General features: G+C 44.8%; 1 protein-coding gene across 6 annotated transcripts; it reads right to left on the bottom strand.

Moving 5' to 3' along the window:
* Positions 1 to 298: 298 nt before the first annotated feature.
* LOC124474563 (DENN domain-containing protein 3-like) lies at positions 299 to 15,828 on the bottom strand. Of its 6 annotated transcripts, none has more exons than XM_047030865.1 (26): positions 15,658 to 15,828; positions 13,604 to 13,765; positions 12,920 to 13,226; positions 12,620 to 12,735; positions 12,241 to 12,365; positions 11,918 to 12,029; positions 11,568 to 11,687; positions 10,684 to 10,902; positions 10,191 to 10,306; positions 9,708 to 9,863; positions 9,105 to 9,201; positions 8,892 to 8,995; positions 8,536 to 8,747; positions 8,086 to 8,327; positions 7,503 to 7,785; positions 6,813 to 6,896; positions 5,747 to 6,006; positions 5,277 to 5,447; positions 4,816 to 4,945; positions 4,569 to 4,676; positions 2,439 to 2,578; positions 1,994 to 2,154; positions 1,580 to 1,719; positions 1,285 to 1,403; positions 1,025 to 1,162; positions 299 to 882 (listed from the first exon to the last, which is right to left on the bottom strand). In XM_047030865.1, the coding sequence occupies exons 2-26, from the start codon at positions 13,685 to 13,687 to the stop codon at positions 643 to 645; spliced, it is 3,984 nt and encodes a 1,327-aa protein (XP_046886821.1). In that variant the 5' UTR covers positions 13,688 to 13,765; positions 15,658 to 15,828; the 3' UTR covers positions 299 to 642. The 6 variants fall into 6 exon arrangements, with proteins under 6 accessions (XP_046886821.1, XP_046886804.1, XP_046886830.1 ...); XM_047030848.1 differs by having other exon boundaries at positions 12,241 to 12,368; positions 15,658 to 15,827; XM_047030874.1 differs by having other exon boundaries at positions 6,819 to 6,896; positions 12,241 to 12,368; positions 15,658 to 15,827.
* Between the last annotated feature and the right edge of the window lie 653 nt (positions 15,829 to 16,481).

Below are 16,481 nucleotides of genomic sequence, written 5' to 3'. Positions count from 1 at the left end.
AAAGATCATGCTGAAGAACAACAAGGTTGGTGTACAGTGTTGAAGTACACTGATCTCACTATATTACAGTATATGACATAATAGAAAATGGTACCAGGAGAACTGGACTAAAGTAGAAATGTTTCAATGTAGTGTTATACAAATACATAGAGCAAACGGTTGACTGGACAGTGAAATAGAAACAAATTCTGTGGAGTGGACATGGTTTTTTGTCATTTGACTTGAACTCCCTGAGGCTCTCCCTCCACTGTATGAAAGGTAAGGAGAAACAATAATAGTTCATGATCTTCTTTTTCCATGTGCTTCTCTCTCTCTCTCTCTCTCTCTCTCTCTCTCTCTCTCTCTCTCTCTCTTTGACATGTTAACAATCCGTAGTTATTTTGGGTCTCCTCTCTAAACTCTCAAAATGTTTATCCCAGTATCACTGCACTGTATACTTTTACATTTAGTCACTTAGCATTTTACATTTAGTCACTTAGCAGACGGCCTTATCCAGATACTTTACACTTCCATTATTTGTGGAGATGCTTTGAATACGCAAGAGCTCCCCTCCAATATGTCACCTAGGACATGCCCCCAAACCAAAAAGAACTTGAGGTGAGCTTGATTTAGCTCCCGGATCTTTAAACCGTCCGTCCTCATTTACTCCACCTTCCAGATGGCGATCTTGCCATCGAGGTGGGCCGAGCCACTGAGTACGTAGCGGTCCTCGGCGGAGCACAGTGATTGGACGCTGTCTGTGTGAGCCAGCAGTTCTTTCTCCACTGTGTGCTTCTCTGTGTCTAATACGTAGATCTTCCCCCTAACCGTATTCTGGGCCTGGTCCCGGGAGTGGGAATAGTCCCGGTCTTTGCCACCACTGTCCTGGCAGCCCACCCAAATCTGGAGGAAAGGGTGAGCACAAACAACAAGGTTTGTCACAGTTCTGGAATTGTTCAGTGGGAGATGTCAATCCAACATGTTTGTACAGCGTGTGCACACAGTGAGTGTGTGTATGTTTATATGTTGGCCTGTGTTTTCTGACCTGGTTCTTGACCTTAATCATACAGTTTACTCCAGCACAGTCCTGCATCTGCATCCTCTTGAATGGCTTGGTCAGATCTTTGGAGTGCCACAGGCAGAGCTCTCCCGAGTCAAAGCTGCTTGTCCACAACTGGTCCTTCTGAAAACACATCTGGTTCACTACAGTTGAAATGTTCACCCCTCAAAATTGTATATACATATATATATTTTTGTTTTTTAATTGGGAGGAGTGATTAATTGAAAGGACGATGAGAAGAAGACCTCTGGGAAGAGGATGAAGCTGCTGAACGTAGGGAGAATGACTCGAAGGTTATCAGGGAGGGACATCTTGCGCAGTGGTGTTCCATTCCTTCCGAGTTCCATGATGCCATTGCTAGAGCCTAATGTGAAAGGCACAAAAACGTTCTAAGACAACAATACAAATACTTTTTGTATTGTTGTCAAATATTTAAACTGGCCGGCCAACACACATTCCTCATCTCTCCTAACGAACCGAGCAAACCTGTGTATTTGTGTGTGTGTGTTTGTCTGCAATACAGTACAGTACAATACTTACAACACCATAGAGTTCCATTGTAGAGTTGTATTGAAGTGAGTCTTTCACAGCTGACCTGAAACTGCGTCTTCACTTTCAGAGTCGAGGCATCCCACAAAATAACCGTTCCATCCACACTGCAGGAGTATATCTGTGTTTGGCTGAGAGGAGAGAGTGTTTGCCTGTTTTAGGTATTACACTAAAAAGAGTGTCATTTAGCCTAGGCTATTTGGCGGAGCTGGATCCAGACCACTGCCGCCATCTGCTGGTTAGAAAGAGTAATTGAAACTCTCCTAATACAGACCTTTTAAAATATGGAAAAATATTAACACTTTGGATAATACTCTAATAATAAGTCGTAATAAAAGTAATTTTTTATTTAGAATAATATATTGCAATCTGTGGAACACCAGGTGGACTGTGATGTAAATGAACCTTGTCTTGTCAGTGCTGTCATCCAGTGCGAAGGCTGTGACCTCATGGCGGTGCTCAGTCAGCTGTTTGTTACATGACATGCTCCTTGTGTCGATGATGTAGATGACCGAATCCTGGGAGCCAATCCACACTTGATCCTGGTCCAATCTCAGCATGCAATTCTGAGGCGGAGAATACAGTATCGAAACAAGGTCAATAGTTACCACCAGGAGGCAACAGCACAGCAACAAAGAGAGAGAGAGAGGGATAGGGAGAGAGGGAGGAAGAGAGATATAGAGGGAGCGCTGTGCAGTTAATTCAATTTACCAGTTTATTTATTGCAGAGGACTGACATTTATTGGGGACTGCCATACATGGGCATCTAAACACTAGATAGTACAGACAGTCAGTGAGACAAACAGACTGGACAGTAGACAAAAAAAGACAAAGTAGCAGACAGACTCACCAGTTGTGACGACCCGACCTGAATGCAGTTCTGCAGCATGGACCAACTGGCAGCGTCAAACACCACCACCCGCCCCCCGCTGAGGGCACACCACAGTTTGGGGTTGCCGTGCCTATCCGCATCACTGTAACTCAGGTGGCCTGGGGGGCAGGAGGGGGAGAGGGGACAGGGAGGGGGTAAAGAGAGGAATCTAGTCACCCTAAGAACAAGATACTACACACATTTGTGCACCAGTGGCCCAAACTCAACTTTTTTATGTTAAACTGCACTTGGTAATATTGTAAAATTAATAAAAGTATGAGAGAGAGTGCCCCCAATTCTTATGTCGACTTCTGTGTTTTCCTCCAGCTCGAGTTTGATTAACAGTGGTTTCACATTTTACATTTAATCATTTAGCAGATGCTCTCATCAGGAGTGACTTACAGTAAGTACAGGGACATTCCCCCCGAGGCAAGTAGGGTGAAGTGCTTTTCCCAAGGACACAACTTCATTTGAAGCGGCCGGGAATTGAATCAGCGACATTCTGATTACTAGCCCGATTCCCAACCGCTCAGCCACCTGACTTCACAAAATAAGTTTTGAAAATATTTTTCTGAATTACGTGACAGTCCCACTCTGCTCAAGGACTTGGTGTGACTGGATACTATGAACTATATTCACTGGTAAAAATAAATAAGCCCTGGGCCTCAAAGCTCCTTTGTCTCCACTTGGCTCTGCTAAAGCAGTATTGGTCAATTTAACACCATTAACTGTTATGTTGTCTTGTGACCGTCCAGGAGAACTGAGCTAAGTAGACAGAGAGACAGAGAGAGAGAGAGAGAGAGAGAGAGAGAGAGAGAGAGAGAGAGAGAGAGAGAGAGAGAGAGACAGACAGACAGACAGACAGACAGACAGACAGACAGACAGACAGACAGACAGACAGACAGACAGACAGACAGACAGACAGACAGACAGAGAGAGAGAGAGAGAGAGAGAGAGAAGGTGCAAGGTTTGTTAAAACAAGAATTAAGGTAATGAAAAAAGAGATGCTTCAGCGTCATGATAATGTCATGTTTACAGATAAACAAAACAAGTATTGTGTGTTATTTTCACCAAAAGCCTCCCTCTAATTACGAGAGAAAGAGAGAGAGACAGAGAGAGACAGACAGGCAGGCATACAGACAGACAAAGGATGGAAGGCTAGAGGACTAAGAAAGCCAAAAGGAGTCATGGCTGGCTAATCAGAGAGAGAATAGGGAAAGGCAGAAAGTGAGAAAGAGATGTACATGGACAAAGAGAGGTACAGTGTAATGGTAAGCTCACGCCAAACTTTTGATAAAATTGGAGAGCCCAACATGTCCTTAGTTTGGAAATGTTTTAGTCTCGAAATACAGGCAAGCAAGGCGGCAACTTGCAATGTGTGTAAAGAGCGTTCCAAGGGGTGGAATTACGTTAGCGTTGTGTAGGCTACCACCAATTTGATCAAGCACCTGTAAAAGTTTCACGTGAAAGAGCACCAGGGCGTCCTGCTAGCCCATTGGCGGAAATCCTGGAGGGGTTGGGAGGTGGGACATGACCCCTCCCAATCCAAATACGATTCGTCCCCCCCAATATACATTACAACGTAGGTAATGTGTTACAGCACTACGTTTGGTGTCCCCCTCAAAAATTGCTCTTGAGAAAATGTCATGTCATTGTCCCCCCCCAATGTATATATGAGATTTTGCTAGCCAACAGCCAAAAAAGCAACTCCTGGCAGCAGCAGACACTCACTGAGGCCTTCGAAAGATGCTTCTGATAGTGTAGAAATATTTATCTGTGGCATAACACAATTATATTCAATTTGAAAACGCAGTTGTTGCTGATACGTGTTTGTATGTGAAGCCAAACACAGTTCAAATAAATAGTTTTGGAATACATTTCGATGGAAGGCATGTGTATTTTTTGCTCCTTAATAAGTGCTGTGTGGTTCATATAAAAGAAGAGAAAGTTCTGTATTGGTATCTAATTAGTATCGGTATCTGCAGTTGTGTATCGGAATCGGGTCGGAATTGAAATAATGTGGATCGGTGCATCTCTAGTTATTACAGTACAGTACCTTATGGTACAGTAAAACAGTACTGTAGCATGTGTATACTTGCTGTGTCTCACCTGGTGTGTAGAGCATGACATGTACAGTCTGTGGAGCTGCCAGTTCTGACGAAGGGTAGATCTTGTGTTTCAATGTCTCCAATGTTGTCTTTGGCACCATCATGGGAACTGCTCACACACAATCCCCCAAAAATGAAAGAGTGCAAAGAAACCAAAAGGTACACAATGTAGAATGAGAAAGCTTGAAAATTTGAACAGTGCAGTTTTACTTTAGGAAGCAAGCGGATTGCTGTAGCCACTGGTATACCTTCATGTTTAACCTTGTCAAAGTAGACCAGCTTGGAGGCTGCCTCAATGGCCTTCTGGCTCGACAGACAGCCCGCCACTGCGTCCATCAGCAGCACGTTGGTGAGGGCCTGCTGCATGTACTGGGGGTCCTGGATCGATGGGGGTGGGAGTGTGTATGTGTGTGTGGAGGGGGGGGGGGGGGGGGGGCAGTAAAAACAGAAAGGAAAGATGGAATCCTGAGGGGGCCTGCGTTGATGCAACTACTGCATTTACAAAAAATTGCCAGGAAACAGGCTGTGTAGAGTTTCCTCTCTGGAAAACGAGCAAGTTGTCAAAACAACCTGTAGGTTTACATAGGCTACTGAAGCAGGATATGGGAGTAAAACACTGAGGTTTCGTGCTTCCACACTGCTGTGAATGTCCTGCCAAAAGCTGGATATCAGACATTGTACAAGATCACCGGTGTCCCTTCTCCCCTACCTTGTGATCATCTGCCATCCTTCTGCCGGACCACATTTCCTTGACCATGAGATTCCAGAGGTCGCACTCGGCCTTCAGGTTGGCCTCAAACACCTCTCTCTGCTGGCTGCTCCGGATCTTCAGCGACGGGACCCTCAGCAGCAGGATCGGGGCAGAAGAGATCTTCACCTCCTGAGAGACAGAGAGAGACAGAGAGAGAGAGAGAGAAAGAGAGAGAGAGTGAAATGGGTCGCCGGTGGCAGCGACTGGTTTTATTTTCCTTCAAGGGTGTCGTTACATGTGACATATTCATGTCTTAGAATTCTCTAATGCTGTTTTTGAAAATGTTTTTTTGTTTTGCAAAGCTCAATATGTGTTTGTAATACCGGAACCTCCTCTACATATGTAAATAATATAAATAATAAGCCAGCGCATCTGAATTTGAACTGAATAATTTGTATGGTATTGAGTTGTTGTCCTCTGTAACCCACCTCGATGTCCCTGAACTTGGTGATCTCCAGGAAGCCTGGCCGTCCCTCAGTAAGCAGGAACAGTCTTTTCTGGGTCATAGCAATCTTGCCCACGCCGCTGCTGGTCTTGACGGAGGACGACAGCTTGTATACGCTCTCATTGTGGTCCAGGTGCTCGATGACCGAGGCTGGCAGGTTCACATCCTGTGCCTGGGACTCAGCCTCCTTCCAGAAGGTGTAAAACACCCGGAACACCTCAGGGTCTACCTGCTTCTGTTGGCCTATAGAGGACAGGTGTAAACAGACACTATCCCTACAAAAGCACACATCTGGTCCGGTCATTATATGGTAGGCTTCTGTGCACTTGTTTTCACACACTGCTGCAATCTTACAGTAGCCTACCTATCTCCTCCATCCACCTGGAAAATCGGAGTCTACTTACTTATGTTGACCTGTACGCAGCACACAATTCTACCGTTCTAGGCATAATCAAACAGAGAACAGTATGCTATCCATATAAACATTCCCTATAACTCAACATGTAAATTGTATAAAACGCTGTTCCAAAATGTTTAGCATTAGATGTATGAGAATGAGTGTCTGTGTACATTAAGGCGCAAGTAAAAAGCTCACAATGCGTTGGATCGACGTCCGATGTTAAAGGCACCCAAAGCCACCGAACCGAAGAAATAGTGGTTGTTGATGTTTTGGGTCGGTGGCGCTAACTAGCCATGCAGCTTCTGAGGCCTTCTCAGAGCATGCTCATTATACACAAATTACGGCCATTCTCGTGCATGCAAATCTGACCTTTTTTTGTGTAAATTCAAATTGCACGCAATTGCACAAGTTGCAAGCAGCCGGGCAGCAGAAAAAAAGTGCGCGGTGCAAAGTCGTGTTAGCGTCACGTATAGCCAGACTTTGAAGACTGGAGTTCCAACTAAGCAGAAATCGTCCGAGAGTTGAATATAAAAAGAAAGCTGGCACCCGTCACATAGCTAGTCGCAAATCAGGAAGCTAACAGTGAACGGTAGGGACATGCTGTCCTGTAGGTAGGCAACTTGGCTTAGGCCGGACACTCGATCCTTACCCTCACCAGTCAAGTCAAAGTAGAACACTGACTTGGAAGCATCCGTGGAAGCAGCCTCTGAACCCAAGTCGGTTTTACCCAATTCTATTAAGAGTGAATTACAAGATCATCAGATGATACGCTGACATGAGCTATAATCAAGACACTGATAGCCTGCTGTACAGTAGCCTACTATTTCAGAATAACCTGCAATAAAACAAGACATTTATCACAATGACCACTTATCTCCCATGATAGGCTAATTAAAGTACTGTCCTCCAGATCTCAATTTAAGTAGGCTATTCTCATTCAAATCCTTGTGAATCTAAACCTGCTGACTCTATGATAAAGTTAGTTTGCTGCACTGTTCATCTATCGTGATCCTAGCATGTTAGATTGTTGGCCTGTATATAGCCTAAGTCAGACTTTCAGATCATAAGACATAGCCTGGAGTGACTCAGAGAGAAGTATGCGGTATTGATTCTGTAAGTGTGGGATACATGGAAAGACATACAGGCACAAACGGGGTGTTGGCATGGACAGGGTTTTTATTAGTCTGGCCAGCTTTAACAGCTGGTTTACAACCAACACAGTATCATCCTTCAAAGTATACCTATTATCAAAAAAGTGACCATAAGGAATAAACAAAACAGGTGGTTAGAAAGCTTTAGCATCAACGTTCCGCACAAAGCACTGGAGTTTGAGACTTACCAAGCAGGAGGGCATTGAACAGGCGATGTATAGTCGCCACATCCCTGACTATACCGGACTCTTGGACGCGCTTCACAAACTCCTTCCTCGGCATGTGGCTCCTCGGCAGCTCAAACTTGGTGACGTTGTCGTCAGGCTGGTCGGCCACCTCCTCCTGGTCCTTCTTGACTCTGCAGATTAAGCGCTTGAGCTCAGGCCTCCGGTTGGCCAGGGAGTGCTCGTCCTTCTGCAGAGAGTCCACCAGACACCTCACCAGCTGGGAGGGGAAGATCTCCACATCCGTCTGGCAGAGAAGAGGACAGGAGAGAACAATAGAGTACAACAGAAGACAGCAGAGAACAGTGCCACAGAGGTCAGTATAGTGTAATTAAGTCAATAGAATTCATTGCATGACCTTCATGGGAGTGCCAGTTACTCTGAGAGCCCTAAACCCCCAACCTTGAAGCCACAAGTCTACCTTGTAACCACCTGCAACCACCCACACCAACCCCTCTCTCCATCCTCCAGACCCCCTCCTCGGGTCCCATGTTCACTCTTTCCCCAGTCCTACTGTCTGACATCCAGGCCCCATCCCCAGTCCCACCGTGTAGAGGTTCTGAAAGTCGCTGAGGGCGTCCAGGTATCGGGAGCAGAGGGTGTTGATGAAGCCCCTCAGGTAGAGGAGGCGGGCCAGCAGGGTTGAGTTCTCCGGGGGGACACAGAAGATGGCCTTGCCCAGCAGCAGGATCATCTCACTGTAGTAGTTCTGGACGTAGTGGTAGACCAGGGGGTGAGGGAAGTCTGGCAGCTTGAACTGCTTAATGGGCTTGGATGGGATCTTTTGGTCTAGACCGGGGAGAGAGTGGGAGGGACGGTTAGTGTGTGTGTGTGTGTGTGTTTGTGTGTGCGTGTGTGTGTGTGTAGAATGTACAGTGTGTGTGGATGTCTACTGGATGTGCATGCTTGGACATGTGTGTGTGTGGCTGAACCAAACATTGTTGAGCCAGATTTGTTGGGGAAATGTGTGTGTGAGTGTTGACTGCATATACAGTACCTGTGTGTGTGTGTATCGAGCCTCTCTCAACGGACTCAGGTATAGCGAGAGAGGTCTGTCGAAAGTAGGCGATAGACCTTTCCTCCCCCAGGTTGGGCAGGCTCATGCCCAGGCGCCTGTTCAGGCGAGGGGGCTCGGAGCCGGTGCTGTTCTTCCTGGCCTGGATCTCCCGCATGGTGGGTCTCCGGGGGTTATCTATCATCGCCTGCATTCTGGATGGCACAGGTTGAATACGTTACTAAACAACGAGGTTTGAAGTGCCTGCTCATGAAAATGTGTCCTGCTATGTGGATGGAAAGAAAGGAAGGGGAAGGGGTAGGGTTGAAGAGAGAAAGGTGGAGAGGAGGAGATCTCACCTCTGGGTTTCGGACCTCGTGCTGAGCTCCATGCGAGTGAACGCGTCCATCTTCCTATTGAGTCTGTCCTTCAGGAAGGAGTGAAAGATGTGTGTCTCCAAGACCTACAGTACCACACCACACCCAGTCGACAACAGAAACATAGAGATGGTAGCTACTGCAGGATATCCTTGTGTATGTATTAGAGTAAGTTATTCTTGGCCATGACGATACCTTTTTGTAAAAGGGCTGGTCTGCAGGCTCTCTGGTCTTAAGGAACTCTTGACTGTTGAAGACTCTATGCTCAAAGTTGAGATGACCACTTACTTCCCTGGTAGAAAGACAGGAACAGTTCTGTACTGTCAATTACCAGGCAACAGAGAATTATGCTCTCATCAAACAACAACCTATTCCTTGGCAATACTGACAATTGCTTCAAATGCTAATTTTATGTGGTGGTTTATTCTGGCCTTTAACCCCTTTTTAATAGTTTAACATAGTTTTGGGGGGTCAATAACATATTTCACAACAGCAATTTTGCAAGATACCCCTATTTAATCTTATTTATTGTTCCCTGTGTGGAAGTCTCCTTATTTTATCATGGAATCTAGGAATTTCCCTGTTTCCAAATGCATTAACTATGTCGCTATAAAAAAGGGGAACTTACCCACACAGAGAAGGAAATTCACATTAGCAAACCCTTTTGCGCAATTTAAACCAATGTGTTTATAAACCAGGCCATTCCAAGCATGTTCTAGCATGTTAATGTAATTTAACCGAGCGTGTACAACCGTACAAACACAGCGTGTACAACCGTCAAAAGGCCAAGAAGGAGACCTGAAGATGTTGACGATGAGCTCCAGGGTGAGCCTCTGGACCTCCCCGTTCAGGCTGTGCTGCCACTGCCTCCTCTGGGCACGAAGCTCGTTGAGGTCCGGGCTGCTGGCCTGGTGGCACGTCTGCAGGTCGTAGTGGAGCTGCAGGCTCTCCCTCCTAAAGAAGAGAAGAGAGACAAACACTGCAGGATGGATTGTGACTCTATATCTGTTGTGTTCTAGATAAATGGATGAATGAGTCTATTGGCGAAATGGGACCAATAAAGTTGTATTTTATGGTATGATTCAATAAAATACAAATATGATGTGTCATATTGTATCAAATCATGTTGAAATGTATTGCATCATTTCACAACATATTGTATGATATGTCATACGGCGTCATATATTGCACAGTGTTGACTGTGGGAAACACTATTAAACCTGATATCCCTGTTCATCACCATGTGACTTTATAGCACCAGTGTGGCTGAGTAAGCCCTACCTCTGTATGAAACACTGTTTAGCAGCCAGAGGAACAGCCGGCACATCCACAATCTCGGAGCAGGATGAAGACACTGTCCCATTGTCGATGTTGATTAGGATCAGGTCATCTGTCTCCTGGAGAGAGAGACAGACAAGACAAAGACCGAGAGAGATAAACCAGTGAGAGAGAGAGATTAAGAGAGAGTGAGCGATAAATCAGAGAGAGAGAAACCAGAGAGAAAGAGAAAAAAAGAAACACAAACACACCACATGACATTTACATTTTCCATCAAAGTTTCTTTGTTTAATAGACACTTATAACCAAAGCGACGTCCAAACACATGGACAAAGCACAACATCAACGGGACCTCGCAAAACACCGCTTACACGGGAAAGAGGGAGCATGAGTGATAGACACAAAGAAGGAGACAGTTGTCCACAGTTCTCCTGAGTTGTCTCTCCCTGCACATCTCCAACCAGGTGTCTGAAGCGGAAACTTGGGCTTAACTCACGGAGGCCACCTCGTCGTAGTGGCTGAGATGGCACCCCATGAGGAAAGCCGTGGGTGCCATCACAAAGTCCAGCATCTGCCTGGAAAGAACGGGCACGTAGGGGTGCTGCCAGCTGAGGGGGTGGATGTAGAGAATGAAGCACTCTGCCATCAGGGTGAGACGGGACCAGTCGGAGGAGAAGAACACCAACCTCTGCTCTGTCAGGATGCTGCCGATGATCTGAAAAAAGCCCACACGCACAGACGCGTACGTAAAAACACCCGTTCGTGTGGAAGACATCAGGGATTTCTTATATCATGCTCACGTTCAACACATTCAGTAGATCAGCTATTGTCTTATCATCTGTTCACGTATGCTGTTTTATTATTCATCCATATACTGTATATGCATTCCTACGGTAACCAATTATTATGTCCTAACGACAGTCACAGGTCTATGATGTAGGTCCCGACTGACTGAATAAGGAACACATGTTGGCTGTGTGTTATCTTTGGTTTTCCCTTTCTACTATCAATTCTGTCCTCATGCTCCAGAGACTTTGTCCTCGACACTATGTGTATTACGTGGTCATTATTCATGTCACGGGTTTAGATTCTCTCTCCAATCTGCATATTGCATAATACTTATAAACCCAGAACCAAACAGAATAGTCACACCGTTCCTGAAGAGATGAACAGAACTTTACTTCATAGTTAGCAAGGTAGGTAGCACCCTTCAGGGTTGCAACATCAGCCTCTACTTCAGGTCCAAGGTCACGTTCCATGACTTTGAAGAACACTGAGGGGTCAGGTGTCGACTTTTTCATCTTCACTAGTCTCAGATAGGACGAAGCCTAGAGAGTCTCCATGGCAAGCAGGCCTTCTGGAGGAGAATCCACCCCATACCTGTAGCAGCTGTGTGGACCTGAAGCAGAGCAGGGGCAGGTGCAGGTCCAGATCCACCACAGGGTGCTCCTTGTCCTCCCTGGAAGGCAGCACGATGGTGAGGGGTCGCAGGCTGAACATCTGCACGTCAGGAGATACACAACGTCTTTGTCAATGTCAATGTCAATACTGAACAGGGAATTTACTTCAACACAAGCAACGTCAACACTGACCAAAAAATATACTATACTATTCACACTCCCCAGGAAACATACAGCATCCTCAACAATAACTCATGCCTTTCACATTGTTCCAGCCAGCTATGCTCTATCCACTCAGTTTTCAATCCTAAACACCAACCCGCCTCTCACCACATGGAGCTGTCCAGGTGGAGGGATGGGCACCAACGCCAGCTTGGCAGCAAACTCTTTGACCCGCTCCTCAAAGTCCGACATCCGGCAAGTCCTCAACTGCAACAGCAAACTGCAGAGGTACAGACAATGAGCTGCTCCGGTTGCTGTCCAAACAAGACATACCAGCCTTCATCAAGATGCCAGAGATTGTTGTAGAGTGTAGAGAATATATGTTCCCCGTAAAAATGACAGTTACTTTTGTGAAGACTAAGCTATAAGACTTCTATTCATACAATCCCAGCAGAGCCAGTGCATGGCAGAGTGTATGTACCAGGGCTCACCATGACAGGCAGTCCCTCAGAGCGGTGTAGTAGCGGTGTTTGGAGATGACACAGACAGCGTAGCTGGTGAAGAGCTTCTCTGGCTTCGCAGAAGGCAACTGTCTGTTCTGGTGAAAGCTTGTCCCCTGCTACAAATACATAGTTAATACCCCACCGGTGTGTACCAGAAACCATACAAGCATCTATCAAAAGGAAATATGCCTAGCTTCAGTTACTGTTTATTACATAATGATGTCTCATTTATGACTATTACACAAGAACATGGAGAATATACGTTTGCTAAATTAGGCTGTACAATACATATACAGTATGTTTAAGTTTTACTTTATTATAATATGGACATTCAGGTGTTATAGAAATGAACATGTGTCCACTATACCTGAAAGGGTCTGCTACACTGGGCAACTATGCCATGGGTCTGGTTCCCAAAGACATTAGTGAAGACCAGGAAGTGAAATCGCTCCTCTCTCTGCTCATTGGTTACTTGAAGCCCACCTGATCCAAAAAATATTTGTTATGGTAAACATCAAAACCTCTAGCCTCCAGCCTCTATTTTACAAGTTCAACTCCCAACCTCCCAACTGTTGTCCCAAGTCTGCACCCTTTTAACTCATGACCCCAGTATCTAAATATCTATCTCTAGCTTCCTATTCCAGGCACCAGCCTCTGACCTCCTTACCTGGAAAGCAGAGCTGAGGCAGAGCCATGAGGTCGATATCTTTGGGGACACTGACGTCCTCAGTGAGCCCTCCTCCTCCCTCTTCTCCTCCTTCAGTTTCCCCTCCTGCTCCAGGGTCACTGGGAGGCGCTGCAGGCCTCTCCCTCTTCTTCTTGATAAAAGAGCGTCGTGTCTGGACTGCTCTGCTGAGGGCCCTGTAGCCCTGGGGGTTCCCAGCATGCTCTTTGCTTACGAAAGGAGGCACGTGCACGTGAAGCACCTCGGGGTCCAACAGGATGTCGGCCAGACCACATCCCTGCTGGGCAGACTTGCACAAAAATGAATTCAAATGAGTTTTGCAGGAGCGCACACTGATGGCTAGACATGTTTTAGTTTTAGGTTACTGTTTACTTGAACAAAAAATAACCCCTCCACTATTTCTTATCTTTCTGGCTTTATACACAAGTTATACATTTTATTGGAGCCCTATAAAATACAATTACAATATGCATCGGCCTATATCTTATGGTATTTGTTTGAATTATTGTACAAAAGCCTAAAAACATAGCAAATGTGTATGTGTACATGAATGTTCCCTACAATTCCAGCTCTCCCACAGGCTCTGCTGAAAATGAGAATATACTGTATTGTCAGATCCCTAAAGAGGATCCTGTGTGTGATCCGCAGAGAGCAGGCGCTCCTTACCTCGTAGGCTTCCTTGAGTTTTTCACTGGAGGCTCCCACCACCACACAGGCTTCCAGCAGGCCTGGAGGGAGATGCTCCGCCATGGAACGCTCCTCTGGAAAAGGGGGACGGAAGGTACTGATTGCAAGGAGGGGATAGCATCTGGAGGAGATGGGTGGATACTATGAGGCCGAAGGGGAAAGAGTGAGAGAGAGAGACAAAGAGCAAGAGAGATCGAGCGTTCAAGAATGATACACAAGACAACATCACCCCCATTACCGTACTGTATAATAGCCCTTAACCCGGACAACAACAAAAACAAACCACCTAAACAGACAAACACCTTGCTAAAACGCCTGCAGGCCAGGAAACAGTTCTTGTGATCTCCAAGGCTTTAAACCACATCTGAGACATTCAGCCTCAACAAGGAAGATCATTAGAGAACTGTTAGAGAGTTATGGCACTGGACCCAGCATGAGCTGGTGTAAGGCTGAAGTCAGTATAAACAGAGTTCTGGAAAAGTGTAAAGTGCCAAAGGTACATGGACCCAAATAAGGGCTCAGGCGTTCACTTTGCCTGTTTTCGGTTGCAACACTCCCTCCAAACAGCCCATGGAAACAATGTTAACACAAGAACTGTTTGCACCGTATGAGTTCTGTAATATCGGAGGTAGAAAAGTGAGCATTCAGGTCATGTACATCCATGACAGGGACCTGTTGGTGGGAATAGGCTGTGTCTACCTCAGAATGTTCTCAGCAATACTTCTGCTGCAGGCACCTTTGGAGGAGTGCGATAAACAGAACTCTACTCTAATCTCATATTCTTGCTCGAGAGACCCCAGGGACAAAATTTGATTAACGCAGTGCTGACGAAGACACACAAAGACACTCTTTAACGGGTCGGGGGAGGGGATACTGTGGCTGAGTCGAGCGGTTCGCTTTAGATGGAAGGAAGGGACGCCTTAAGTCTTGTGGTGGTTCATTGGAATCTGCTATTGAAGAGTTGGACCAACTTGAAATGGTGTTTGCCACCGATATAGGTTATTAAAACAGAGTGTAAAGATTTGCATGTGATCACTTTGTAGTCAAATTGTAGGTTTTTAGTCTGGTTAGCTGTCAGTCACCCCACCAGTCTCCTCATCAGGTTTCACATGATCACCATACGTCACCTCATTACAGCAATGGAAAGAAAAGCATGACATTCTGATCAGCTACATGATGACAGTGTAGAGTCGATGTATACAGATGTACCCGTGTACATTCCTTTGAGGTATTAGACAGGATGTTTTAATATCTAAGCAACTCAACTACATTTGTTGGAGGACCAGCTGACACCTTGCTTAAAGGTAAAAAGTTATGCCTGTTATGTTGTTCACAGAAACACAAAATGCATAGGCTTCATTAACTGACAGGGATTTTTCTACCTTTGTTTAGCCTGGGTTGACTGATGTTTGAACAGAAGTCAACTTAAATAGAGAATAATGGAACAGTAAAAATAATGGAATGCATTATAATTTTAGCAGACGCTTTTATCCAAAGCGACGTCAGGGAGGTATACATGCGACATCTTGATCTTAAATCAAATGCTCTCTCCACTGAGCTGTAGCTATCCTATAAAGAAAGTGCATAGCCTAGATGTAAATCTGACTAGCACTAGTGCAAACATGTGGAGCCATAGAGAGCAGACAAGGCATCAGCAAAAAAATCGTCTTCAAAACCATTACATAGATAATATCTGATATGCAAGGACTATCTCTTTCAGAATTCCTTAAACATTGTACATAAAGGAGGAAAAAAGACAAGCTTTTCAGTAACTTCTGGTTGTGCCGGAATATAAATGCAATTGAACTCTTTTCAACGAAGTTATATTGCACTGGACCATGTGATGAGCAAACTCCAAGTTATGATTTGAGTCACAAGCCCGGGGTCTAAAAAGATGAGTCGATGCTGGAAATTAACTGAAGTAATTTTTTTGTTTTTTTGTGACTGTTTTAGAAAACGAACTCTTTTCGAAAATATAAAATGTTCATACAGTATCGTTTATTTTGATTTGCAGTAATGCAAAAATAACCAACCTGTCAGGTAGGCAACTCCGAATCAGCGACGAAAATGACTGGTCCGGCAGACAAGCTGCACTGCACTACGAATTGGAGTCCAGCAGAATCATTTTCTTCGTTTTAAGCACTATCTGACAGCTGATCGACCAGTTCCTGTTTCTCGGCATTCGAGGATAGCAAACAAACATGCGCACTGGTGAACACATTTTTGTTTGAACGAGTTTCAGCCCGTACGTTTCGTGAGTTTCATGATAACATTCCAGTCTATTGCTATTTTGTTTTGATAAACCTTGCAACGTGAAGACACATGCAACTTGGAATCGGTCAACATTTGCTTGTTCATACCTCCACAGGAAAGTTAAAGTGACTGAAAAACTTAGTACAGTGAAGTGGCATTGACCTATTTAACTATACCATTTGTTCTAATCTAGATGTTGTTGAACGTATTGTATTTTTAAATATATATTTTTAAGTTTTAAATTGTTTTACACTACTGATAAGTCAATTATGGCCTATCCCAAAGTAGTTACTATTAATAAATGCAATCATTGTTGACATGTAAATGTATTCACACAATAAAAGGGTAAATAAATCCCCTTTAAATTACTAGTGGCCGTCCCAGTTTAACAGTAAAACCCTGTCCCACTTTACCAATAGGTTACTGGTAAACTGGGACAGAGGAAAGTGTCTGTCAATAAAACATATATCATTATTTTAAATACTTGCTACACTTTTACTTCTTACCCAAATATATGAGGTAACTGCAAACCCTAAACCAAGTTGAACGTTTTTATAGCTTTAACAGTTTTTGCTTCATATTGCAATGTCATTTTAACTTATCA

The sequence above is a fragment of the Hypomesus transpacificus genome, chromosome 2 (genome assembly GCF_021917145.1).
Source record: "Hypomesus transpacificus isolate Combined female chromosome 2, fHypTra1, whole genome shotgun sequence".
Classification (NCBI taxonomy): domain Eukaryota; kingdom Metazoa; phylum Chordata; class Actinopteri; order Osmeriformes; family Osmeridae; genus Hypomesus; species Hypomesus transpacificus.
This window is presented reverse-complemented; position numbering and strand designations above follow the sequence as displayed.